The 26,306-nt window shown below is 35.2% G+C and overlaps 1 protein-coding gene across 1 annotated transcript in view; it reads left to right on the top strand.

The window, feature by feature from the left end:
• Positions 1-26,306, top strand: part of HOOK1 (hook microtubule tethering protein 1) — a 64,812-nt gene that overhangs the window by 10,035 nt on the left and 28,471 nt on the right. Inside the window, exons 3-9 of the mRNA XM_043877913.1 lie at positions 2,781-2,853; positions 5,548-5,598; positions 6,983-7,115; positions 10,721-10,788; positions 11,985-12,047; positions 12,770-12,853; positions 20,305-20,471. Coding sequence (XP_043733848.1) covers positions 2,781-2,853; positions 5,548-5,598; positions 6,983-7,115; positions 10,721-10,788; positions 11,985-12,047; positions 12,770-12,853; positions 20,305-20,471 — 639 coding nt within the window. The remainder of the gene's footprint in view (positions 1-2,780; positions 2,854-5,547; positions 5,599-6,982; positions 7,116-10,720; positions 10,789-11,984; positions 12,048-12,769; positions 12,854-20,304; positions 20,472-26,306) is intronic.

The following is a 26,306-nucleotide window of genomic DNA, read 5'->3' as shown; positions in this document are numbered from 1 at the left end:
GAGAGTTAAGAAATTGGCTCATGTCCTTATGCAGCCTGGGAATTCCAAAATCCAGAGTAGGTAGACCAGTAGGCTGGAAGTCTAGGGAGGAGTTGATGTTACAACTAGAGTTGACAGGCATCTACTATTAAAAGCAGAGTTTGCTCTTTTTCAGGGGAAATCAGTCTTTTTCTTTAGGCCTTCAACTGATTGGATGAGCCACATTTTGGAGGGTAATCAGCTTTACTGTAAGTCTACTGATTTAAATGTTAATCTCATCCCAAAGACATCTTCACTACAATATCCAAACATATTTGACCAAATTTATGGGTACCAGGGTTCTGCCAACTTGACACACAAAATTAACTATCACAATTAGCATACCTTTTTAACTTAATCTGATGTCAGAAGAAAGTAAAATTACTTGAAAATTTTTATCAACTAAAAAATTCAGTCTTTTCAGATAAATACCTGGTTAGAAATACATCATTTATACACTTAGCCAAGTTATTTTGGTAACTATAGCCTTAACATCTGAGAAAAGCCAAAAATAATTAACATTAATTTGCTCAAAAGAAAACGGTTGCAAATTCCAAGTAAGTGAATTGAAAATGATGAGGCCATTTCCAGTTACTCCGGTCAGAAGAGACATCCTTGTTTTGTATTAGCACATTTGAGGCAGAATGATTTCTGAAAAGCAAGGCACTGTTTTCAGCTTTGCATTTTTAAATTCAGGATACTGCCTTGGAAAGAACCCCTTTAATTTTTTCCCTCACTTTAGTTGGCTTATCTGTAAAGTTAAAATTTAGGCAAGACTTCTGAGACCTCTGCTAGCACTAATATTCTGTTATTTCTTGGTATTTGTTTACTCCTTAAAGCATTTATCACCTTCTTCTTAGATGCTCTGGAGTAGGGGATGGCAACCCACTCCAGAGTATTCTTGCCTGGAGAATCCCATTGACAGAGGAGCCTGGCAGGCTACAGTCCATGGGGTCTCAAAGAGTCAGACATGACTGAGCGACTCACCCTTTCACTTCCTTTAAGTATAGTTATTTGTGCTCTTTCAGTTCAGTTCAGCTCAGTCATGTCCGACTCTTTGCGACCCCATGAACCACAGCAAGCCACGCCTCTCTGTCCATCACCAACTCCCAGAATCCACCCAAACCCATGTCCATCGAGTCGGTGATGCCATCCAACCATCTCATCCTCTGTTGTCCCCTTCTCCTCCTGCCCTCAATCTTTCCCAGCATCAGGGTCTTTTCCAGTGAGTCAGCTCTTTGCCTCAGGTGGCCAAAGTATTGGAGTTCAGCTTCAACATCAGTCCTTCCAAAGAACATCCATGACTGATCTCCTTTAGAATGGATAGGTTGGATCTCCTTGCAGTCCAAGGGACTCTCAAGAGTCTTCTCCAATACCACAGTTCAAAAGCATCAATTCTTCTGCGCTCAGCTTTCTTTGTAGTCCAACTCTCACATCCATACATGAGCACTGGAAAAACCATAGCCTTGACTATACGGACCTTTGTTGGCAAAGTAATGTTTCTGTTTTTTAATATGCTGTCTAAGTTGGTCGTAACTTCCCTTCCAAGGAGTAAGCATCTTTTAATTTCATGGCTGCAATCACATCTGCAGTGCTTTTGGAGCCCAGAAAAATAAAGTCAGCCACTGTTTACCCATCTGTTTGCCATGAAGTGATGGGACCGGATACCATGATCTTAGTTTTCTGAATATTGAGCTTTTAGGCCAACTTTTTCACTCTCCTCTTTTGCTTTCATCAAGAGGCTCTTTAGTTCTTCTCCACTTTCTGCCATAAGGGTGCTCTTTACTTTCTACCTTTAATAGCTATTTCTCTTAGGAGGATAGTAAATTATTCATCTTTATATTAATCTGACTCAATTTTTTACTCAGAATAAGCCTCCAAATATTGTTTAGAATATAATCTTTTCTTATAGTTGACTATTTTTAATCAGATGTTATTCTTCAAGGCCTTATTAAATACATAATAATTTGATATAGCAGCTTTGTCTTGGACTTCAGTGCCTATTTAGGACTTAACAAATTTAATTCTAAACTTTGCTATGTACTAGTGTCACTTAGGAGAAGGAAATGGCAACCCATTCCAGTATTCTTGCCTGGAGAATCCTGTGGACAGAGGAGCCTGGAGGGCTGCTGTCCATAGGCTCGCACAGTCGGACACGGCTGATGCAACTTAGCATGCATGCATTGGAGAAGGAAATGGCAACCCACTCCAGTGTTCTTGCCTGGAGAATCCCAGGGACGGAGGAGCCTGGTGGGCTGCCGTCTATGGGGTCACACAGAGTCAGACACGACTAAAGTGACTTAGCAGCAGCAGTGTCCCTTAGGGCAAATTACTGTCTTATCCTCAGTTTACTAAAGGAGTAAGATTGGGGATCATAGACCCTTTACTAAGGTACTGTTATATTAAAAATGAAGTGATATGGAAAAACATTAGGCACGATGCTTGATGTGTAGTAGATACATTGTTTTCTTTTTTTTCCCTTTAGGATTAGGATTTTTACATCTACCTGCTACCAGGGTGCATGAGTATGAGTTATTTAGTAAATTTTGTTAAATTGAAGATGTTAATGACTTAATTCATTTACTATGAGAAATTCCAAAAGAAACCCTTAGGAATAACAAAAAATTCAGTGGGTTCATTTTAAATAATATTTACGGTTTTTAATGAGGACAGCCTTTAAGATGGAAAATAACTCTGTTGATTAGATTTGGTATTTTCATGTCATACAAACATTTTAATGTTAATTTGTATTTTTGTTGTAGTGATGTAGCTTGGTTCGATGAATCTTGGTTAAGTCGAATTAAAGAAGATACTGGTGACAACTGGAGAATAAAGGTATGCAGAATGAATGTTAGATGTACATGATCCAAACAGTGGTTCTGAAATTAGCACTAAGCTCAACTAAATCTTCTTTTTTAAATTAACTGAAGGGTGTATTTTGTTGTGTATGGTTTCAGTTTTGATAGTTATATGTGTTCTTATACCATCATAATCAGGTATAGAACATTTTCATTAACCAAAAACATGTACCTGTTCCCCTTCCTAGTTAATCCTCACTCCTAAGTTGGCCCTGGATGGCCACAGATGTACTTTTAGTCACTGTAGGTTTAATTTCTAGAAAGTGAAAGTTGCTCAGTCTTGTCTGACTCTTTGCAACCCCATGAACTATATAGTCCATGTAATTCTCCAGGCCAGAATACTGGAGTGGGTAGCCTTTCCCTTCTCCATGGGGTCTTCCCAACCCAGGAATCGAACCGGTGTATCCTGCATTGCAGGCGGATTCTGTACCAGCTAAGCTATCAGGGAAACCCTTAATTTCTAGAGTTCATTATAAATGGAATTTGATAAATCTGGTTTGATTTTCCATTTTTTGAATTTTTTTTTCAAAAGAGTAGCTTTTGTTTTCTTTTTTGTTGATTTCCTTTCTGATCTTTATTATTTCCTTTCTTCTTTATGTCTGCACCTTTTTTTTGCTTCTTAAGGTGAAAGCTTCAGTGATATTTTCAGCACTTTTCCCTAATAGTAAGCATTGCCTTAGCCACATCCACACATTTTAACATACTGTGTTCTTATTTTCATTTCAAAATATTTGATAATTTCCCTTGTGATTTTTCTTTTGACCCCTGAGTAGATTAGAAATAGGTATTTCAGGTATTTCAGGTTCTAAATATTTGAGGATTTTCTATGTATCTTTTATTTATTAATTTATAGATTCCATTTTGGTTTGAGAATATACTCTGAATTCTTTTATATTTACTGAGACTTATTTTGTGACATAATATATAGTCTGTCTTGGTGAATATTCCATGTACATTTGAAAATAACATACATTCTGCATTTCAACAACTATGGACTATTTCAGCTTCTTTGATAGTACTGTTTACATCTTTTATATCTTTATTGATTTTCTGTCTGATTATTCTGTCAGTTAAGGGACACTAATGATGTCCACTAATGATGATTGTGGATTTTTCAGTTTCTCCTTTCAGATCTGCAAATATTTTAATCATGTAATTTGAATCTATGTTATATGGTTTATATACATTAGTTTTTTATGTCTTGTTGATGAGTGAATCTACTTATCATTATGAAATGACTTTCTTTATCCTGGTAATATTTTCTGTTTGGAAGTGTAATTTGTCTGATACTGATATAACCACTTTTGTTAGGATATTTTTTGCCTATTGCCTTTTTCTTTCTTTAGTCTCTCTCTGTTTATATTGAAAATGCTGTAGATACCTAATGGATCTTGCTTTTTAAAAAATCCATTAACAGTCTCTTTTATTTAGTTTTTTTTTTTTTTAGTAAATCACTAGCTCTCTTATATTCCTGCTATTTAAATCCTTGAACATTTTAAACTAGCAATTTTAACATTTTGTATTCTAATTCTTTCATCTCTCATTTTTGGGCTTGTTTCTATTGACCGTGGTTTCTCCTAATTATAGTTCACATATTCCTGGTTCTTCATGTGTGTAGTAATTTTTTATTGGATGCTAGATAGTGTGAATTTTCTTATTGAGTGCTCGGTTTTTTGTATTCCTTTAAAGAGTGTTGGATTTTGTTCTTACAGGCAGTTAAGATACTTGTGAATCAGTTTGATTCTTTCATGGTTTGTGAAGGTGGAAGGCAGATCTAGAGTTATTTTCTCCTCTTGGACTATTAGACTCACTACTAAGTTGTGACCTTTTTGAGGTCTTTATTGAATGCTTATCTATATTAACCTGGTCATGGTCTCTTCACTCTGACTGGTGAGACTTTCAACTGTTTCTGCCCCTGTGCAATCTTCAGGAATTGTTCAGTTTATAGTTCCCTGGATTGTTGTTTCCTTGGAAATTATTTTTGTTTAATCTCATAGAGTTTCACCCATGCACGTGCAAATTATTGTTCAGCCAAAGAGTCAAAGGAACTACTATGCAGATTTCTGGAGCTCTTTCTTTCCATAGCTCTCACCTCTTCATTTATCTACTCTGCAAATCCCAACTACCTTGACCTTCCTGAACTTCTGATGTCTATCTTCTCAAATCCACTAGAATGTCAGGCTTTGTTTTGCTTCCACCTCCCTATGCCATGGTATGAAAATTGCCTCTAGAGAGAAATCTTAGACTAGTGTAGGGCTCACCTTTTTTGTTTTTCTTCTCTCTGCAATTAGAGTTCTATATTGTCTTTTGGCTAAGTTTGAAGATAATATTCCTGTTTTCTAGTTGTTACTCATGACTAAAGGTGGACATGCTCATAGCTAAATTTTCTTAGTACTTGGATTCTAACTTAGCCACAACTTAGTTGTGGCTCATTTTAAATAGAATCACTGTGGTTAAACTATGTAAGCAGTAAAACATTTTTTCTTCAATAAAACTCTGAATAAAGCTTTGATGTTTAAAAATTACCATGTACTTGTATTTGTAGAACTCTAATACGTATTTTTGTTGTCTTTTTTATTGGGAAGTTTTTATTGTCTTTCACCTTGACATGCGTTTTCTTTCATTATTAATTTTAAATGATTTATTTAATCCTTATTTTTTCTTCTGTTAGGCTAGTAATTTAAAGAAGGTACTTCAAGGAATTATGAGTTACTACAATGAGGTATGAAAATCATCTGACTGTTTAAATATAAAATACTCTGTGATAATTATATTTACAATGAAAAATGACTTGCTTTTAGTTTATAACATTTTATGATGTATAATTCATAATTGAAAGATTTTTTTCTCCATTTTTAGTACACTCAAATTTTATGAACATAAAAGGGCTAAAACTTAATATATTGATTTGTAAAATAATGTTTATATGTTGCTACTCTTTAAGTTGATTATTTTCTCAAATAAAATTGCTTACATCTTTATATAATTTGACCTTATATAATAAGATCTATAAAGTAGATCTTATAATTAAATTGAAGTACTTTTCTATTTAAAGTATTATTCTGATGTTTCTTTCCAGTGTAAACAACAGCAAAGCTACACTATGAAATTATGCTTGTGCAAGTGAATTGAGGAAGAATGCAAAATAAAAGTAGTATTAAAGTCACCTTAGATATTACATTATTCAAGTACTTTGTTTTTCTTATTCAGCATTATAAGAAATTCTCTAGTAGGATTATTTGATATTAGAAGGTTAATTGCTTAATGTGTGAAAGCTTTTGGTCTGATTTTGCCGTGAAAGAATTTTTTTTTTAAATTTTTGTACAATTGAACTTGTTTCTTCCAAGTAATTTTAGAACTAAAATTTTTCAATTCACTAATGCCTAAAACTCATTTTGAAGTTTTGTTTGTTTTTTGTCTTTTTAATGCCAAGAATACTTTTTAGTAATTTGAAGAAAACAGTCTTGGGAATTCCCTGGCGGTTCAGTGATAGAACTTGGCACTTTCACTCCCAGGGCACTGGTTCAGTCCCTGGTTGGGAAATTAAGATCCCACAAGCCGTGTGGCACAACAAAAAAATAAAATGAAAGTTGTTTGGTCTTTAAGTTGTGTCCCACTCTGCGATCCTGTGGACACCATGCAGAAAAATTATAGGGCCAGCAAAGATTAATCATTTAAATCTGTTATTTATTTGTCAAAGTGTGACAGTTTATTTTGTGTTTCTCTGTTCATTGAGACTGTATCAAAATATTTTGAATATTCTTTGACTTAACATAAATCTGTTTATTTTTTATGGAAAGGCATAAGTTTTATCATAATAGATCAGGCCAGGGGCTTCTTAAACAATTCCTCTCTCTGACAGTGGGGTAAAATGATACTTGGTATAAAACCATGTTAGTTGCATTTGGTTGGTTCTCAAAATTTTAGGAGCTTGCTTGAACTTTGCTAACTGTTTTAGTCAATAATTGTGGTTTTGTCATTTGTTAATTTATCTGAATCATTTCATGAACCTATTTATAGAATTTATCTTCCTTATAACAACTAAATGTAGTCTCTTCTCTGTAGCCTACATAAGTGAGTGATCTAATTTATTTTTAACACTGCAGTTTTTGGGGCAACAGATTTCTGAAGAACTTATCCCTGATTTAAACCAGATAACTGAATGTTCAGATTCTGTGGAGCTTGGGAGATTGCTCCAGCTTATTTTAGGTTGTGCTGTCAACTGTGAAAAGAAACAAGGTAAGTGAATTTCAGTTATTTGAGGATATCTACTTTCTAGAAACAATCTACATTGCTTATAAGAAATAGCATAATAATGTACTGTTGAGGGTTGGCAGAAGGCCAGAGGTTCTGAATTCAAGCACAGCTCTGCCATTAAAAAGCCACAGATCTTCAGTATCCTAATTGTATTTCTAGATTCTGAGATTCATATTCAGTGGCTAAATAAAATGTACTTTAATTAGCTTAATCAGTGCTTAGGACTTAGTGAGTATTCAATAAAAATTGTATTTATTCATTTGATAAGCTTTCTCTTTCACATACAGACTCTTATGTTGGTTCAGATTTTCATAAATGATTATACAGCTGCTAAATTATAATCCAGGCTTCTTCAGGTGATATTCTGCTATTTTCAGAACAATGCCTTCAGTGCATTCTCCAGATAAGCAGTCTGATGATATAAATGGAATTGAAGACTATATTAGTATATCTGAACACAGTAATCCATATCCAGCTGAGTACTGAAAGAGTGTTTTTGGTTGAAAGTAATGAGTAAAATGATGAACAGACCATCTACTTCTCTCAGGAGCTTGCATCAGTCTGGGTGATGAGATTTTTGATCCTGATGTTTTTTGCATGACTCAGCCAAAACTGGCTTTAGGACATCACCTTTTTAAGAGGATGTTGGGTGCTAAAGTTTGTAAAATACTTTAAGTCAGAACCTTAGAAAATATTCAGTGTTATCTAACTAATGAAGAGAGCACATAAGACAAGATAAATTCAGTAAGAATTAATTCAGGAAGGAGAAAAATAAAATTATGAAATCAGCTATAGTTTATCAATAAAAAAAGAGTTTGGGTATCAGAAAACTTTCATATTAGGCCATCTCTATTATTAACTGGCTGTTTTTTCTTGGACAAGTGAGTACTTCTCCATAGGTTTTTATTTCTCATAGATATCCTTTGCTGTGCAAAAAACTTTTAAGTTTAATTAGCTCCTATTATTTATTTTTATTTTCACTACTCTAAGGAAGTGGATCCAAAAAGATATTGCAGCAGTTTATGTCAAAAAGTGTTCTGCCTATATTTTCCTTTGAGAGTTTTACAGTATATGGTCTTACATGTAGGTCTTTAATCCATTTAAAATTTATTTTTGTGTATGGTGTTAAAGAATGTTAATTCATTCTTTTACATTTACCTATTCAGTTTTTCCAGTACCACTTATTGAAGAGACTGTCTTTTCTCCATTTTATATTCTTGCCTCCTTTGTTATAGATTAATTGGCCATAGGTACGTGAGTTTATCTCTGGACTTTCTATTCTGTCCCATTGATCTATACCTCTGTTTTTGTGCTATTATCAAACTGATTACTGTATAGTCTGAGGTCAGGGAGCCTGTTTCCTCCAGCTGCATTTTTCTCTCTCAAGATTGCTTTAGCTATTCAGGGTCTCTCGTGTTTCCATACAAATTTTAAGATTTTTTTGTTCTAGAGCTGCAAAAAATGCCATTGGTAATTTGATAGGGATCGCATTGAATCTGTAGGTTACCTTGGGTATTGTAGTCATTTTTGATTCTTCCAATCCAAGAACTTGGTATATCTTTACATTTGTTTGTGTCAACCTAGACTGTTGGTGGGAATATAAATTGGTACAGCCACTCTAGAGAACAATATAGAGGTTAAAAACATGCGTTGGATCCCTGGTCAGGAAGTTAAGGGCAAATAAGCCCATGCACCCCAATGAAAGGTCTCAGGAGCCACAACTGAGACTCACCGCAACCAAATAAATAAATAAAAGGATCCAACATGATACCATCATAAAAAAAAAAAAAAAAAAGAAAGAAAAATAGATTTGATTCACTGTTGGGCATATATCTGAAGAAAACTAATTAGCAAAGATACTTGCACCCCAGTGTTAATTGCAGCACTATTTACAATAGCCAAGGCATGGAAGCAGCCTAAATGTCCATCAACAGATGATGGTAAGGAAGATGTGGTACATATATACAATGGAAGATACTCAGCCATAAAAAGGAATGAAATAATACTATTTGCAGCAACATGGATGCAATTAGAGATTGTTACTAAGTGAAGTAAGTCAGACAGAGAAAGACATATATCATATGATATACTAATATGTGAAATCTAAAAATTATACAAGTGAGTTTATTTATAAAACAGAAACAGACTCACAGGCTTAGCAAACAAACTTATGGTTGCCAAAGGGGAAAGGTAGGGAGGGCAGATAAATTAAGATACTGAGATTAACATATGCAAACTACCATACTTTACTTGATACTCTATAGTAACCCATATGGGAAAAGACTATGAGAAGGACTGGATGTATATGTATATGTATAACTACTTTCCTGTACACCCAGAATGAACACAACATTGTAAATCAACTATATTCTAATGTAAAATAAAAATTAAAAAGATAAAGGAATGTTTCCCTTAAGGGGAAAAAGTAAGAACATAGATGATTCATGGGAAGAGATAAAAATACCAGCATTAACAGGAGTTTGGAAAAAACTAATTCCAACTCTTGTATATGACTTAAGCAGTTCAAGCCTTCAATGGAGGGTTTAACTGCAGATGTGGTAAAATAGCAAGAGAATTCGAATTAGAAGTGGAACTTAAAGATATGACTAAATCTCATGAGAAAATGTTAATAGATGAGTTGGTTCTTATGAATGAACAAAGAAAATGGTTTCTTGAGATGGAATCTACTCTTGGCAGAGATGCTGTGAAGATTGCTGAAATGACAACAAAGAATTTAGAAATTACATAAACTTAAGTTGATGAAGCAATAGCAGGATTTGAGAGGATAGGCTCTTGTTTTGAAAGAAGCTATACTGTGTGTAAAATGATATCAAACAGCACTGCATGCTACAGAGAAATTGTTTGTGGTAGGAAGAGTCAACTGATATGGCAGACTTCACTGGTGTCTTATTTTAAGAAGTTGCCACAGACAACCCAGCTTTGACCAGCGCCCTCTATGGTTTTTTCTGGCAGCCATCAGCATCAAGATATTGATAAGATCCTCTATTAGTAAAAGGATTAGCACTTACTAAATTCTCAGATGATGGTTAGCATTTTGTTAGCAATAAAGCAATTTTTAATTCAGGTTTGTACATTGTTTTTTTTAGATATAATGCTATTGTCACTTAATTGATTATAGTAGTTTGTAAATAGAACTTTTATATATACTGGGAAACTAAAAAATTCATGTGACTCACTTTATTGTGATTATTGCTTTATTGTCTGGAACTGAACTTATGATATCTCTGTGCTATACCTGTGCATGTGAATTCATCCCATAATGTTGAATTTTTAACAAGATAGAAGAAATTGTCATAGTTGTTCTAAGATTAATTGCAATTTCTTCTCATTTTCTTCCTTATAAGAAACTTAGAGATTTTCTTTAAAACATTTATAAATATTTATATGAATATTTTCAATTATGTGTATTTGTTTTCAAAGGACGTATTTCTTGTGGAAAAAGTATTGTACTTGCATAAAGAATTATGTATAGTGAATGAATTTTTATGTGGTTAATTGAATGGCTGAATTACTGTGGATAAAGAGTAGAGTTTTTATCAGATCTGATTTTTTTTTTTAAATCATAGAACATATTCAGAATATAATGACATTAGAAGAATCTGTTCAACACGTGGTCATGACTGCTATTCAAGAGGTAAGTTATATCATAATCATATAGGTATAAAAATCCTAAACCAAATTGTATAAAACTGTTCACAAAAACTTTATGGATGTATATTTCACTACTGTATAAATGTGCCCTTTGCAGTAGGTTGACTTATCTTTGACTGTTGTGTCTCCCCTTCATTCTTTTTCCCCCAAATTTCTTATAAGGACTTCAAGCCCAATTTTAGTACCTCTGCATTTTAAAAGTTAAATTACTGTTAAGTTCCTTTAAGTAACTTCAGCTAAGCAGGATAAACAGCATTTTCCCAGATCGGAATTTTTATACCTTCTTTTTTTTCTGCCAGATAGAATAATCTTCTCTGAAATTTAAAGTGTGTGTGTGTGTGTGTGTGTGTATCTTATGTGCATTTTCAGAATGTTAGAACTGTGAGCAAATACAGTCATCATTATATTTCAGAGCCTGGGTTCAATCCAGTCTGGTTATCTTAAGTTATGCCATAAAGATTCAAAATTCATTTGGCACATGTTCATGTTCATTCTTAAAGTCAGACCAGAAGGCTGAGATGAAGTCAAGTGAAGAGGAGGCCTGAGAGAAAATTGAGTGAAGGGTTAGTTTGGAAGAGTCATGACTTAAAGGGAGACAGCATATAGGACTTGAAAAGTGGGTATACCCTGAGTTTGCATTGCTGGTTTGAATTCAAAACACCGTTATGCATAAATATACATGTCTCGCATATGCAAAAGAAATTATTTTACAGGATCTTTTTTCTCATATAATTGTAGCTCCTACACTTAAAATGGCTTCTTGGATTAGGAATTTTGCCACATCACTCATTTATAGCTATATTTTAAACGTGCCAACTCATGTTACAGAAGAATCATTCTTTAAAATTATTCAATGTGCTCAATTTTATGTAGAATTTGTATTGTAATTTTTAGTACATTAGTATTTTAAATATGTCTATTTACATATCTCAAGCACACTCTACTTTTTGTCTTCACTAATATAATGTTTGAACATTGAGTTATTTAGCTTAAGCTGCTATTTATTTTTTATTTGAATAATATAAGGGTCATCAAATTAAGGCAAGGAAAAATTAAACATGAAACACCTTACTGTTATTTTTACTATGTAAAAGAACTTTTTGCTTGTAAAAAAAAAATGAATACTTTCACTGTGTAAGCCTCAGTTTATTGTACTTAATTTTATTATTTTAATCCTAGTTGATGAGTAAAGAAATCGTGAGCTCTCCCACAAATGATGCTGTTGGAGAATTAGAACAGCAGGTGAGTATTTCAGTATGTGAGGAAAATGTAACAGCGATAGAGTTCCTCTGTCAGTTATTGGGTTAACCAAAAGGTTCATTTGGGTTTTCTATAACTTCTTAATGGAAAAACCCAAACGAACTTTCTGGCAAACCCAGTACTGTCTTAAAGGCTTACATCAGATAGCACATACAAGGTATTTTCCTCCGTGAAATTTAGATAGTTTGTTCTCTTGTAAGATCTTAAATATTACTATACATTCCTTCATGAATGCAGGTAGTGTTGATTTCCACAGTTTTTAATGATAGTGTTTGAAGAGTCAAGTGGCATTAAACTTTCCTGATATTTGTTAATACATATGTAGCTCATGCTATATAGTTACATAATTAAATAGCAGACAATTTTAAAAATTCTGCTAAATTCTAATTTATCTAATAAGCAAATGTGATTTTTATCACAGTTGCTTTCCTTTAACATTGAACTCGTTCTGTATTCAAGGCTCCCTTCCCTGGTTGTTTCACACAGTTGTTTTCTGTGGTGGAAAAGATACTCTCTTCCTCTGTGTAACCCAACCTGGGTTATGGTAAGAGAAGTAAGGGAAATGGTAAGAGAAGACGCACATGCATTTGTTAATTTTGAAACTGTTTCCAACATCAGTATATATATGTGTTGTGATAAAAGTTTATTTTTCAGTTTATTTCAAAATATGATTTACTAAGAATTAGGACATTTTTCTATTTTAGCTTAAAAGGGCCCTAGAAGATCTTCAGGAAGCACTAGCAGAAAAAGAGGAACTGAGGCAAAGATGCCAAGAACTAGATATGCAGGTATGGATATGAGAGTAATTTCCTCTTTGAATTAATAAGCCTTTTAAAATTAATTAATTGGTAAAGTGTTTTGGAGATTGGGTTTATTTCATGAAGGGACAATTGAAAGAGTTTGGTATAGACTTGAATATTGAAGCATAAATTTTATCATTTTTCTCTTAGAGTTGAAAATTGCTGGTGTAACTACTTCATTGAGAAGACCGTTCAAATTGTAGAATTTCAGTTGCTTAGGGCTTAATTTGTTATTCTGTAAAAAGGGGAAACTAAAGTATCTCCTTTTTAAGGTATTAGTATTAAGTGGAGTCCTTTATGGAAATACTTAGAAGTGCTTGACCTCCAGTAAATGCAGGTGCCAAGTTTGTTTTGCTAACATGTATGTGTATGTGAACATGTATATAATTCTCAGGTTCGTATGCACATACATGTTAGCAAAATAAACTTGGAATGAGAGACAGTAGTTAAATAGTTAAAGGGGTGAATCGTCAGACCAGGCTTCCTGTATTCAGAACCTGATCATATTACTGTTGTTGTTGTTTAGTTGCTAAGTCATGTCCGACTCTTTTGTGATCCCATTAATGGTAGCCCGCCAAGCTCATCGGTCCGTGGGATTTCCCAGGCGAGAATACTGGAGTAGGTTGCCAATTTCTTTCTCCAGGGGATCTTCCTGACCCAGGGTTTGAATCCATGTCTCCTGAGTTGCAAGTGGATTTACAACTGAGCCACCAGGGAACTCCTGGTCATGTTACTAGCTAGTTATGTCTGCTTGGGCACATTGCTTAGTTTCTCTATCCTTTGTTTTTCTCTTTTGAGAAATGATGTGATAATAGTATATATTTCCTTGCGTGATAATGAAGATTAAGTGAATTAATATTTGAAGCTCTTAAAGAGGGCCAGGCACATAATTGGTTATGTATGTGTTTGCATATATTGTTATTATTAAATGAAAGTGCAAATATGAAATTATGCAATAAGTCTTGAAAAATTATACAAAATGTTAAATATACCATCATAATATGCTACATGTGAATTGCACTTCTCATTCAAATAATGAGCTACATAAATAATTGACTCTGAAAAGTATGAGGACAAGGAATAAGGCTTGTGGTAGCAATACCCTTGCTTAAATATCTAAAATTATAGGAGTGGGTAGTACTTCTAACCTTCATGAGTTTGCAAATGAGATGAGAAGTGATTTGGTCAGGGTGATTCAGATGTGCAGGGCAGTGACAACCAGCACCAGAATCCAAATCTCCTAACTTCATCATTAAATATCCCTCGTCTATGTTTGAACAAAGCCAATGTTTATATTTGAACAAAACTAGTATCTCACTATGTTTTTCCCTTTCTTCCTTCTTAACCACATGCACAGCATCTGAAATTTTTATTTTCAAGTAAGATTATATCCTTTTTCCAAAATACCTCATGTAAAGAGTACAGGACTGACTCATTCAGGTGTTACCAGCCTTATGTAAGATCTTTGTACAGTTTTCTGAGAAATCCTTTTTTAAAAAAGAACACAAAATTTGGTTAAAATGTTTCAGTGTTTGTTACACATGGTGAAGAGTACATGATGATCTGATTTTAGTTGAAAAGTATAGACATGCCAAGTTTTGGCATTTTAATTCCAATATCAAAGTAGAGGCTACCCTCAACTATCTGCTACACATGTGAAATAAATGACTACTGCATATAATCAGAACAAAAAGTAATTGACTGATTTAACAATATGAATTTCACACAGGTGTATATGATACATACCCTGATTTTATAAGAAAAATTATTTTTGAAAAATGTTTATTTTTAATCACATGTAACCAGACAGTAGGTTACATTACTTCATGGCAAATAGGGGAAAAGGTAGAAATAGTGACAGATTTCTTCATCTTGGGCTCTAAAATCACTGTGGATGATGACTGCAGCCATGAAATCAGAAGACAATAGCCTCTTGGCAGGAAAGCTATGACAAACCTAGACAGTGTGTTGAAAAGCAGAGATGTTTCTCTGCGGAGAAGAATCCATATAATCAAGGCTATGGTCTTCCCAGTGGTCACGTACAGTAATGAGAGCTGGACTGTAAAGAAGGCAGAGCGCCAAAGAATTGATGCCTTCGAACTGTGGTGCTGGAGAAAACTCCTGAAAGTCCAATGAACAGCAAGGAGATCACACCAATCAATTTTAAGGGAAATCAACCATGAATATTTGTTGGAAGGATGCTGAAGCTCCAATACTTTGGTCATCTGATGTGAATAGCTGATTCATTGGAAAAGTCCCTGATGCTGGGAAAGATTGAGGGCAGGAGAAGAGGACATCAGAGGATGAGATGGCTCGATGGCATCACTGATGCAATGGACATGAACTTGGGCAAACTTCGGGAGATGGTGAGGAACAGGGAGCCCTGGTGTGCTGCAGTGCATGGTGTCTCAGAGTCAGACGCGATTGGGCAACTGAACAACAACAAAAAAACTGGAGAGTGACATTTAAATTTTGGGGGAATTTTTTTTCAATACCCAACCAAATGAACCAAAAAAGAAAAATAGGTGGCAAAGAAATTCACCAAGGGCAGGTAAACAGCACAAGGGCTTAACCTAATAAAGTTAATTAAAAAGCTTGGTAATCAAGGAAAGAAGCAGGCATATGATATTGACAGAGGTGCTACAGAGCAGGAACCTCCTGTTCTTTCTTCATTCCTTGCTCTTGCTGGGGAGTCAACAAAAATCTTGTGACTTCTCACAGTAATCTCAATCAGAAGGAAATTCACTCTTTGAGTTCTTCATTTTATTTGCACTAGATATGAGTGGAAATAATGGCCAAGAAGAAACTAAGGGCCTGACTCTTTCTGATATGAACAAAGGGTATAGGGCCACACACTGAATTGGGGCAGCACTGATGCCCAAAGGAATTTCTTCACAGAAATGGAATACCATTCTCACTGTGCTTGTATGAGGTACTTAAACCTCAGAAATGATAGCCTAGCCCATGTGTTATTAAAAAAGAGGGCCCACTGGCTCAGCTGCTCTTCCCTGCCCCCGCAGCTACTGCCTTCCCTCACCATTCACAAGGCTATATAGAGTGGTGGAGGAAAAACAGTCCCAGCTATAACTTAGAGGGGAAAGCATACTGGGCCATGGGGTACATTAGAGAGCATGTCCAAGAAGTCTTCAACATTGCCAAAACAAATAGGGTATCTTGACTGCCAGCAAAGCATGAACTAGATGAAAAGAGTAAAAGCATGACATCTGTGTGAACATTACAGACTAAAAGCAGAAACAGATAAGCGTATGTAAAAGATAGTAGCCGAGCTTAGAGAGGGTTATCTAGGTGGCTTAGTGGTAAAGACTCTGCCTGCCAGTGCAGGAGACACAGGAGGCACGGGTTTGACCCTGGGTCAGGAAGTTCTCCTGGAGAAGGACATGGCAACCTACTCCAGTATTCTTGCGTGGAGAATCCAATGAACAGAGGAGCCTGGCAGGCTACAGTCTATAGGGTCCCAAAGAGTTGACCATGACTGAAGCAACTTAGCACACAGGCACTCAAGCTTAGAGAGCTTTTGCTTTATGTAGTATTACAGTTTCATAAGAACACTTCAGTAGAGTAGACTAGGTGGTTAGACAGCAAAGTGAGATTTAAAAGGAAATTTCAGCTAGAAACAAATCAGTGAATAATTAACATCAAACCTCATCCTAGTTAAGCTCTCAGATTTCAGGAATAAAGGCAAAACAACTCTGTAACATGTAGAAAAGCTAAATCATTCACAAAGATAAGAAAATCAGGCTCTCCTACAACTTTGATGTCAGAAAATGGAGGCGTGATATCCACAAAATGCTGAGGCAAGGAAGAGCATTAACTGAAGAAGCATTAACTGTGTTAACTGAAGAAGAGCGCAGATGCAAATTCATCAGTCCTTCTTGAAAAAAAACTGCTTGTTTGCACAATCCAGTTAGCAAACGTGTTTTAATCAGAATAAAAAATGCAACAACTCTGTAGTGAAAGATCTGGTGGTGAAGCACAACCCATTTAAATAAAGATCTATGTGCATTCTGTGCAAATTATGGTTACAGGCTCTGGAACAACTGAAATTCTGACCAAGTCAGGAGGAAACCTGATTATGTGTACTTTAAAAGAAAAGAAAAAAACCCACATGAAAACTTGATGTAAGGTTTGAGAAACTCAGGTAATCTTATAGTTTTGGTCCAATGATTATGGGGCCTTGGGGCAAGTTAGGATGAGTTTATCAACATCTCTTTCCTCTGCCTTCAGTTCAGTTCAGTTCAGTCGCTCAGTCGCATCCGACTCTTTGCAACCCCATGAATCGCAGCACGCCAGGCCTCCCTGTCCATCACCAACTCCGGAGTTTACTCAAACTCATGTCCATCGAGTCAGTGATGCCATCCAGCCATCTCATCCTCTGTCATCCCCTTCTCCTCCTGCCTCCAATCCCTCCCAGCATCAGGGTCTTTTCCAATGAGTCAACTCTTCGCATGAGGTGGCCAGAGTATTGGAGTTTCAGCTTCAGCATCAGTCCTTCCAATGAACACCCAGGACTGATCTCCTTTAGGATGGACTGGTTGGATCTCCTTGCAGTCCAAGGGACTCTCAAGAGCCTTCTGCAACACCACAGTTCAAAAGCATCAATTTTTCAGTGCTCAGCTTTCTTTATAGTCCAACTCTCACATCCATACATGACCACTGGAAAAACCATAGCTTTGACCAGACGGACCTTTGTTGGCAAAGTAATGTCTCTGCTTTTTAATATGCTATCTTGGTTGGTCATAACTTTCCTTCCAAGGAGTAAGCGTCTTTTAATTTCATGGCTGCAATCACCATCTGCAGTGATTTTGGAGCCTAGAAAAATAAAGTCAGCCACGCTACTCAACCATTAATCCTAATACCTGGCAGCCATCAGTAGCTCTCCTTCACTTACTGCAGTAACAGAGGCTGGTTATTCTTGCTTACAGTATGTTAGAAACATCCTCCTACCCAGCATTGTCACATATACTGAGGCAGTGATCTTCAAACCTAAAGGTGTCTGCAAATTATATGTGAAACAGGACTCCAGCTATAGAAATTTATGTTTTAAGTTTTTTAATAAGCTTAGATTTTAAATAAGCTAATATGATAATATTAAATCTGAGTGATGTGAGAAAAGAGCATTATTTTTTTTTTAGCTTTTTGAACTTTAAGTAGCTCATAGAGAGAGACAGAAAAACTAGAGAAACAGAAAGGGACAGAGGCAGGTACAAAGTGAACCTAAACAAAGTATCACCATGACATCTTGTTAAGAGATATCTAGAACCACCTCTGCACATTCTAAGTCACTCATCTGGAGTGGCTCTGGAACCACTATGTGAAATACATGGTTAGGAACAAGGTTGGCTACCCACTAGATACTGAAAATGAAGTTTGCCCTTGCTCTTCTCCCTTCTTGAGGGGATTCTTATCCAGTTTGAAGACAAGGTATCGTTTCTACTCTACCAGTCTCATAACAGCCCCTACCCTCAAGCTAATATGAGATATTCTTCTCTCTCGCCCCCCCCCCCCCCAATAGCATAATTTCATCAAAGCATCACATTTTCCGTCCTGTAATTATTTACATTTCTGCTGTAGGGAATCTTAAAGGGTGCAACCTCCATTCTTTTTTGTATCCCAATACAGGATTGTATTACATGACAGATAATAGTCACTAAACTGCTTATATGACAAGGGTGGATGCATGCATTGTATTTAGGAAGAGAAACTGTTTCCTGTTTGTCTGGGAATGGTTTTTCAGACTTTGTGTTACTCATTTGGAGGACAGCGTTTGTAACTTGCCTACACTGTACTTAAGACTATATAATATAACTTGATTTTTTTAAAAAGATTTATTTATTTTTGGCTGCTCTAGGTCTTTGTTACTGAGCATGGGCTTTCGCTTGTTCTGGTGATCAAGAGTTGCTTTTTGTTGCAGTGAGAGGGCTTCTCATTGCGGTAGGCTGTGTGGAGTACAGGCTCAGTAATTGTGGTGCTTGGGCTTAGGTGCCCCGTGGCATGTGGAATCTTCCTGGATGAGGAATCAAACCCATGACCCCTGCATTCACAGGTGATTCTTAGCCACCTGACCACCAGGGAAGTCCCTATAACTTGATTTTAATTTCCTGTTAATAGCTCAGTGTGTCAATATGTAATCCCATTCACGTAACTAGACTGCATTGATTACACCTTTTCAAACTATAAATAGCAAACTTATGCAGTTATATGTTGTGAAAGTGAAAGTCGCTCAGTCGTGTCCAACTCTTTGCAACCCTATGGACTGACTATACGTCCATGGAATTCTCCAGACCAGAATACTGAAGTGGGTAGCTGTTCCCTTCTCCAGGGGATCTTCCCAATGCAGGGATCGAACCAAGGTCTCCCTCATTGCAGGCGGATCCTTTACCAGCTGAGCCACTAGGGAAGCCGAATAACTTAGAATGTATTCTAAGTTATGATAAGTCAGCCTTTTTCAAACTAATCTTAGTAAAATCCCATGTAGATGTCTGATCTTACAAAAGAAAAAAAGAAAGAAAGAAAGATAGTGCTAAGTCATGTCCAACTCTTGGGATCCCACGAACTGTAGCCCGCCAGGCTCCTCTGTCCGTGGAATTCTCCAAGCAAGAATACTGGAGTGGGGGGCCATTTCCTTCTCCAGGGGATCTTCCTGACCCAGGAATTGAACCCAGGTCTCCCGCATTGCAGGCAGATGCTTTACCGACTGAGTTACTCAGGAAACATGCCTTATAAAAGGTTGCAGCCTTACTCTAAATGTTTAAAGATATTTTTAAATGAAAAAGAAGTAGATCTAAGGGAGCAAATAATGCTTGTTAACATAAATATGTAAATAAAATAAAAAATTTATCCAGTGCCGGTATTGATGTCATTCTAAAGTTATATGTTTATATCCATTTTAAATCTTAAGCTAATAGTTTCAGCGTGCAGTTGGGTTCAGTTTTTTTGCTGCTGATTGACTAACCAAATAATGTGGTTATCCCCTAAAGATATGATGTGAATCTGATAATTTTCTACTATGAACCTAAAATGGTAATTTTGTGCATATTTGTGTGTATCTCAGTTTACTAGGTAACAGCATCCTGAAAATAAATTTATACCTAAAAGGGAAACAAATTATTTTTTTGAAGTACATAAGTGCATAAAATTTTAGAGACTAAAAAACAGTATCTTCTCTGACCTAAAGCAAGCATGAAGTTTGGAAGATATTCTCCCTTGTATGTATTAACTCTCTTTTCTCTGTATTAATTAATTTTATTTCTTCTGATTCAAACCTCCTAGACCCAGAATTCCAGAGCTAGAAGAATCCTTAAGAATTTATCTAGTCTGATTGACCAGGCTAGTTAATGGCTTGGTCAGATTTAGAATCTAGAACGCCACTGTAAACTCTTCTTTGCTATTGATGCTTATGCTTGTGTTTTGTTTTTTAGGTGACAGCACTTCAAGATGAAAAGAATTCACTGGTTTCTGAGAACGAGATGATGAATGAAAAACTTGACCAGTTGGATGGATCTTTTGATGATCCAAATACAATGGTTGCAAAAAAATATTTTCATGCACAGTTGCAACTAGAACAATTACAGGAAGAAAACTTCAGGTAGCATTTTTAATAGGAATCATTCTATACAGTTTTATTAAACTAAGTAGCTAAAAATCATAATAGCAACAACTGATGATTAAGCATTACAACACATGTTCAGAATACTTAGTGGATGAAAATACTGTCTAGTATAAGTGGTTCCTGTCCTTGTAGGGCTAACAATACAGTTAAGCAAGTGGGATACATATATAAAAAGCAAAACAATTCAAAATAATGGGTGATGAGGGCCAAACGAAGGCCATAAGCAAGTCCACGAGGAATTTAAAAGAATGTTTGCTGAAACCTGGGGAAGAGGAATTTTTGCATAGGAGAGGGAACTTGATAATAAGTGGAAAAAAAAATATAAACCTCACCCTAAAAGGATGATTTTCATATCAACTTTTATATTTCTTCTTTTGAAAAAAAAGTGTACATCTAACCTTTGATAAACATTATCTTTTTGTGTGCTTACCTCTGAGCCCTGCAGTGTAAGACCCTGATAAATAGGCGCTCCAGTTGTACTGTATGTGGTTTTTTGTTACTTTATTTTGGTATGATTTCAGACTTACTGAAAAAAGTTGCAAGAATAGGACAGGGAGCTTCTGTATATCTCTCATTCAGATTCAACATTTGTTTTACAGTTCTATTAATTTGTTTTAGCAGTCTCTTTACATAGTCACATGTGTATATATGTTTTGTTTTTTGAACCATTTTAGAGTAAACTGGAGACATACTGCTTTACCCCTATGTACTTCAGTGTGTATTTCCTAAGAACAAAAATATTCTCTTACAAACCACAGCATAGTGATCAAAATTAGTGATTGATCTTTGAAACAAATCATCTAATCTACAGATCATATGCAGATTCTGTCAGCTATCTGAGTATCCTTAAAACTTAAGTTTTTTCTTGTTTCAGAATCTAATCCAGGATCGTGCTTTGCATTTAGAAATGGATTCTTACTCAATGGACTATAATTCCATTACTATCATCATTTATTTTTATGTTTAAATTGTCCCAGATTTGACGACTGAGGAGCCTTTCAGTTAGCCATGTGTCTTTACAATATGTTGCTATCCTTCTTTGAGTATTTTCTTCTTTCTGGGACAACAAAATGTTCCTGACTCTAATTGTTCTTCCTCAACTCTAGAGTCAGCCATTTCTCCAGGAAGTCCTGATTCCTTTTAGTGGAGAATTCTCCACTAAAAAGAGAAATCTATGATCTAGATGAATTTTTCTGTCTAGATTTATTCTCCGCTAAAAACAAAGGTTTCAATTCAGTTTAGTCACTCAGCTGTGTCTGACTCTTTGCAACCCCACTGACTGCAGCATGCCAGGCTTCCCTGTCCATCACCAACTCCCAGAGCTCACTCAAACTCATGTCCATCGAGTCGGTGATGCTATTCAACCATCTCATCCTCTGTCATCCCCCTCTCCTCCTGCCTCGGTCTTTTCCAGTGAGTCAGTTCTTCACATAAGGTGGCTGAAGTATGGGAGTTTCAGCTTCAGAATCAGTCCTTCCAATGAATATTCAGGACAGATTTCCTTTAGGATGGACTGCTTGGATCTCCTTGCAGTCCAAGGAACTCTCAAGAGTTTTCTCCAACACTACAGTTCAAAAGCATCAGTTCTTAGGCACTCAGCCTTCTTTATGGTCCAACTCTCACATCCATACATGACTACTGGAAAAACCATAGCTTTGACTAGATGGACCTTTGTTGGCAAAGTAATGTCTCTGCTTTTTAATATGCTGTCTAGGTTGATCATGGCTTTTCTTCCAAGGATGGTCTAGATGAGTTTTTCTGTCATTGCTTATGGGCCACCTTGGTGTACAGAGCTAGGAAAATACACTTGTACAGGTTCATACCAGTCCATGTTTGCACACATGTGTCTATGCATCTATCTATCTATTTTCATAGCTATAATTATGAACAGTGAATTCATATTATCATCTTCCATTTCAGTCCAGTGACTTTAGGGTACATTCTGATTTTCTGCATTTCCATATTGTAACTCCCTTCGCCAACATTGAGAAACCATTTTCTCAATTTCTGACTTCCATTTTCCTCAGCAAATTTATTCATTTACTCAATCCCAAAACACATTTGAAGTAAGAATTGCTAATCCATGCCTTCTATAAAAAGGTAATGCTACAGTGCAAACTAATGCTACACTTCAGTATGTTTACAATTCTTTTTTTATGATAATGTTTACATACTGTGAGTTGAGTGAATAGCACTGTTTGGCATCTTTTATTAAAAGCATACATTTGTGTAACTCACGTTTTTATCATTTGATAAATCATTTCTGTCACTACAGAAAGTTCCCCTATGTCCCTTCCCAGATAACCCCTATGTCCCAGAGACTCTTCCAATTATTTTCCACTATAGATGTCTTTTCTCTCATCTAGAACTTCTTAGAAATCGTAACATTAATTCTTTGGTGACTGGCTTCTTTTGCTCAGCATATTTGTGAAATCTACCGATGTTGCTGAATATATCAGTTCATTTTTTTAAAATTACTGAGTAGTATTCTGCTAAATGGAATTATTGCACATTGTAACACATTTTGCTTATTCATTTTCCTTTAGATGGACATTTGAGTTTCCAGATTTTGGCTTATATAAATAAAATGGATATGAACATTGGAATATAAAACTTTTGTGAACATATTTTTTCATTTCTCATTGGCAATTACATAGAGTGGCATTGCTGAGTCACACATTTTGTTTGTGTTATATTTAAAAGATACCAGCAAACCATTTCCCAAAGTGGTCGTATTGTTTTGCATTCCCACCAGGAGTGCTTGCTGCTGGTTGCTCTAGTTACTCTGCCTATATAACGTAAGTTGGCTTTATCAGTCTTCATTTTAGTTATTCCAGGGAATGGGTTAAGAGTGTTGAATTGTGGCTTTAAGATGCATTTTCCTTATAACTAATGATAATGGTAAGCACCTTTTCATGTGCTTATTTGTGCTATATTTTACTGTGTGAATTGTCTCTCTACACTGTTAGCCTATTTTTAAATTGGGTTGTTTGTCTTTATTACTGAGTTGTAAGAGTTTAAAAAATATATATTCTGGTTATAGAATCTTTGTCAGATATGCATGTAATAATATTTCATCTTTTCTGTAGCTTGCCACTTCATTTTTCAAATGATATCTATCAAGAATTAAAGTTCTTTGATGAAGCCTGATTTATCAATATTTTTAAGATTAGTGCTTTTCATGTACTGTCCAAGAAATCTGTCTACCCCCTAGTCATGAAAATACTCTAGTATTTTCTTCTAGAACCTTTATAGTTTTATCTTTCACAGTTAGGTCTGTGATCCATCTTGAATTGATTTTTTTTGAAAATAGTATAATATGTGGGTGTCAGACTTGACTTTTATTTCCCTTATGTGTATCCAGTTGTTCCAGTATCATCAGGTGAAAAGATTTTTATTTTATTCCATCAAATTGCTTTGGCACCTTTGTGAAAAATGATATAGCCATAAAATGTGGGTCATTTTCTGAACTCAGTTCCTTCCTGCTGATCAATTTGTCTGTCTTTAGCCCATATGACATGATCTTGATATTTATTTGTCTATTTTTGGCGATGCTGGGTCTGTGTTATTGTGTGGGCTCTCTCTAGTTGTGGAGAGTTGGCAGTACTCTCTAGTTGTAGTCATGGAGAGTGGCGGATACTCTCTAGTTGTGTGCCAGCTTCTCACTGCGGTGTCTTGTTTCAGAGCACGGGAGTTAGGTGCATGGACCAGGAGTTGTGGCACGTGGGCTTTAAAGCACAGGTCCGACAGTCATGGCATACGGGCTTAGTTGCTCTGCTGCATGTAGGATCTTCCTGGATCAGGAATCAAACTTGTGTCCCCTGCATTGGCAGGCAGATTCTTTACCACTCAGCCAGCAGGGAAGCCTGCTGTAGAGTTTTTAAATTGGCTTTTTATCAGATTGAAAGAATTCTCCTTTATTTCTGCCTTGCTAAGAGTTTTTATCATTTATCAATGTTGATTTTTGTCTTAGGACTTCTGTGCATCTTGAAAAAAGATGGTTTGGTTTTTCTTTTTTACTCTTAATACGATTAAGTTTTGAATGTTAAAAAAATTTGTATTCCAGAGAAAAACCACCTTGGTCATATTTTCTTATCTTATACACATATGACTGGATTTGATTTGTTGATATTTTGAAAGTATTTTTGTGTCTTGTCTTTATAATAGATATTGGTCTATAACTTTTTTCTCTTGTAATGTCTTTCAGGTTTTGTTATCAGAGTTCCACTAGTCCCATAGAATAATTGGGAAATACTCTCTCCTCCTCTATTTTCTGAAAGAGTTTATGTAAGAATGACATTATTTCTTCCTTCAATATTTGATAGAATTAATCAGTAAAACAATTGGATCTGTGGTTTTCTTTGTGAAAGGGCTTTTAATGACACATGTAATTTCTTTAATGGTCATAGGCTTTTCAGATTTTCTGTTTCATATTATGTCAATTTCCTAAATTGTTTTTTTCAAGGTATATATTTATTTGATTTAAGTTGTTTAATTTATTGACATGAAGTTTTTCATAATATTCTATTTATGGTCCCTTTAATGATTGTAGGAGCTGTAGTGGTGTTTCCTTTTTCATTCTTGATGTTGGTAATTTGTGTTTTCTTTCATTTTTCTTGGTCACCCTTGCTAGAGGTTCATCAATTTTATTAATCTTACACCCTTTATTAATCCCAACAGCCTTTATTAGTTTCCCATAGTGTGAGTTTTAGATCTCTGTTCTTTATCCCTTTCCTTTTACTTACTTTGGATTTGATTTGCTCTTCTTTTTCTAGCCTCCTAAAGTTAGATGATTGATTTTAAGCATTTTTTTATTTCTATTATAAGCCTTTAAAACTGTAAATTTCTCTGTAAGCACTGGTTTAGCTGTGTCCCTAATTTGATTGATTGCATTTCTGTTATTATTCAGTTCAAAATATTTTCTAATTTCCTCTCTGATTTCTTCTCTGACTCAGGAATCATTTAGAAATGTATTTTTTAATTTCCAAATATTTAAGGCTTTTCTCCAAACTTCTCATTGTGACTGATTCCTAATTTAATTTCCTTGTGGTTAGAGAATATAGTCCATAAGACTTCATTCTTTTTAATATTTATGATACCTATTGTGATCATCACATGTGTTATTGCAGTGAATATTCCATGTGTACTTGCAAAGGATGTGTATTCTGTAATTTTTTACTGATATGTTTCACAAATATTTATTATATCAAGCTGATTAGTAGGGTTATTCAGATTTCTTCTGTATTTGACATTTTTGGTTAGTTCTTTCATTTATTGGGAGACTGATGTTAACATTCTTGACAATAATTATGGATTTGTAGATCTCAGATCTTGTCAGTTTTTGCTTCATCTCTTTTAAAATTTTATTTTTAGTTATATTTAATTTTTTGATATGTCTTTCTGATGGATTGACCCTGTTATAATTGTGAAATATCTATACCTTTGGTAATACTTTTTGTGTTAAACCATTTTTTTGATGTTAATATAAATACCCCAGTTTTCTTTGCTTATTATTTGCATGATACTTAGTTTCTTTTTTTTACTTTTAACTTATTGTGTCTTTATATTTAAAATGTTTCTTCTAACTAGTATATATTTGAGCCTTGCTTTCTTATCCAGTCTGATAGTCTCTGCCTTTTTAATTGGTGTATTTAGTCCTTTTGCCCTTTACATAATTTTTGATATGGTTGTGCTTAGGGTCTATCAGTTTGCTATTTTTCATTTGTCATATCTGTTCTTGTGTTTATTTTTCTTTTCTGCGTTATTGTCAGCTGATCAAGTAATTTTTTAATATTTTTATCACTATATAGT

This window comes from Cervus elaphus, chromosome 20 (genome assembly GCF_910594005.1).
Source record: "Cervus elaphus chromosome 20, mCerEla1.1, whole genome shotgun sequence".
In the NCBI taxonomy this organism is placed as follows: domain Eukaryota; kingdom Metazoa; phylum Chordata; class Mammalia; order Artiodactyla; family Cervidae; genus Cervus; species Cervus elaphus.
This window is presented reverse-complemented; position numbering and strand designations above follow the sequence as displayed.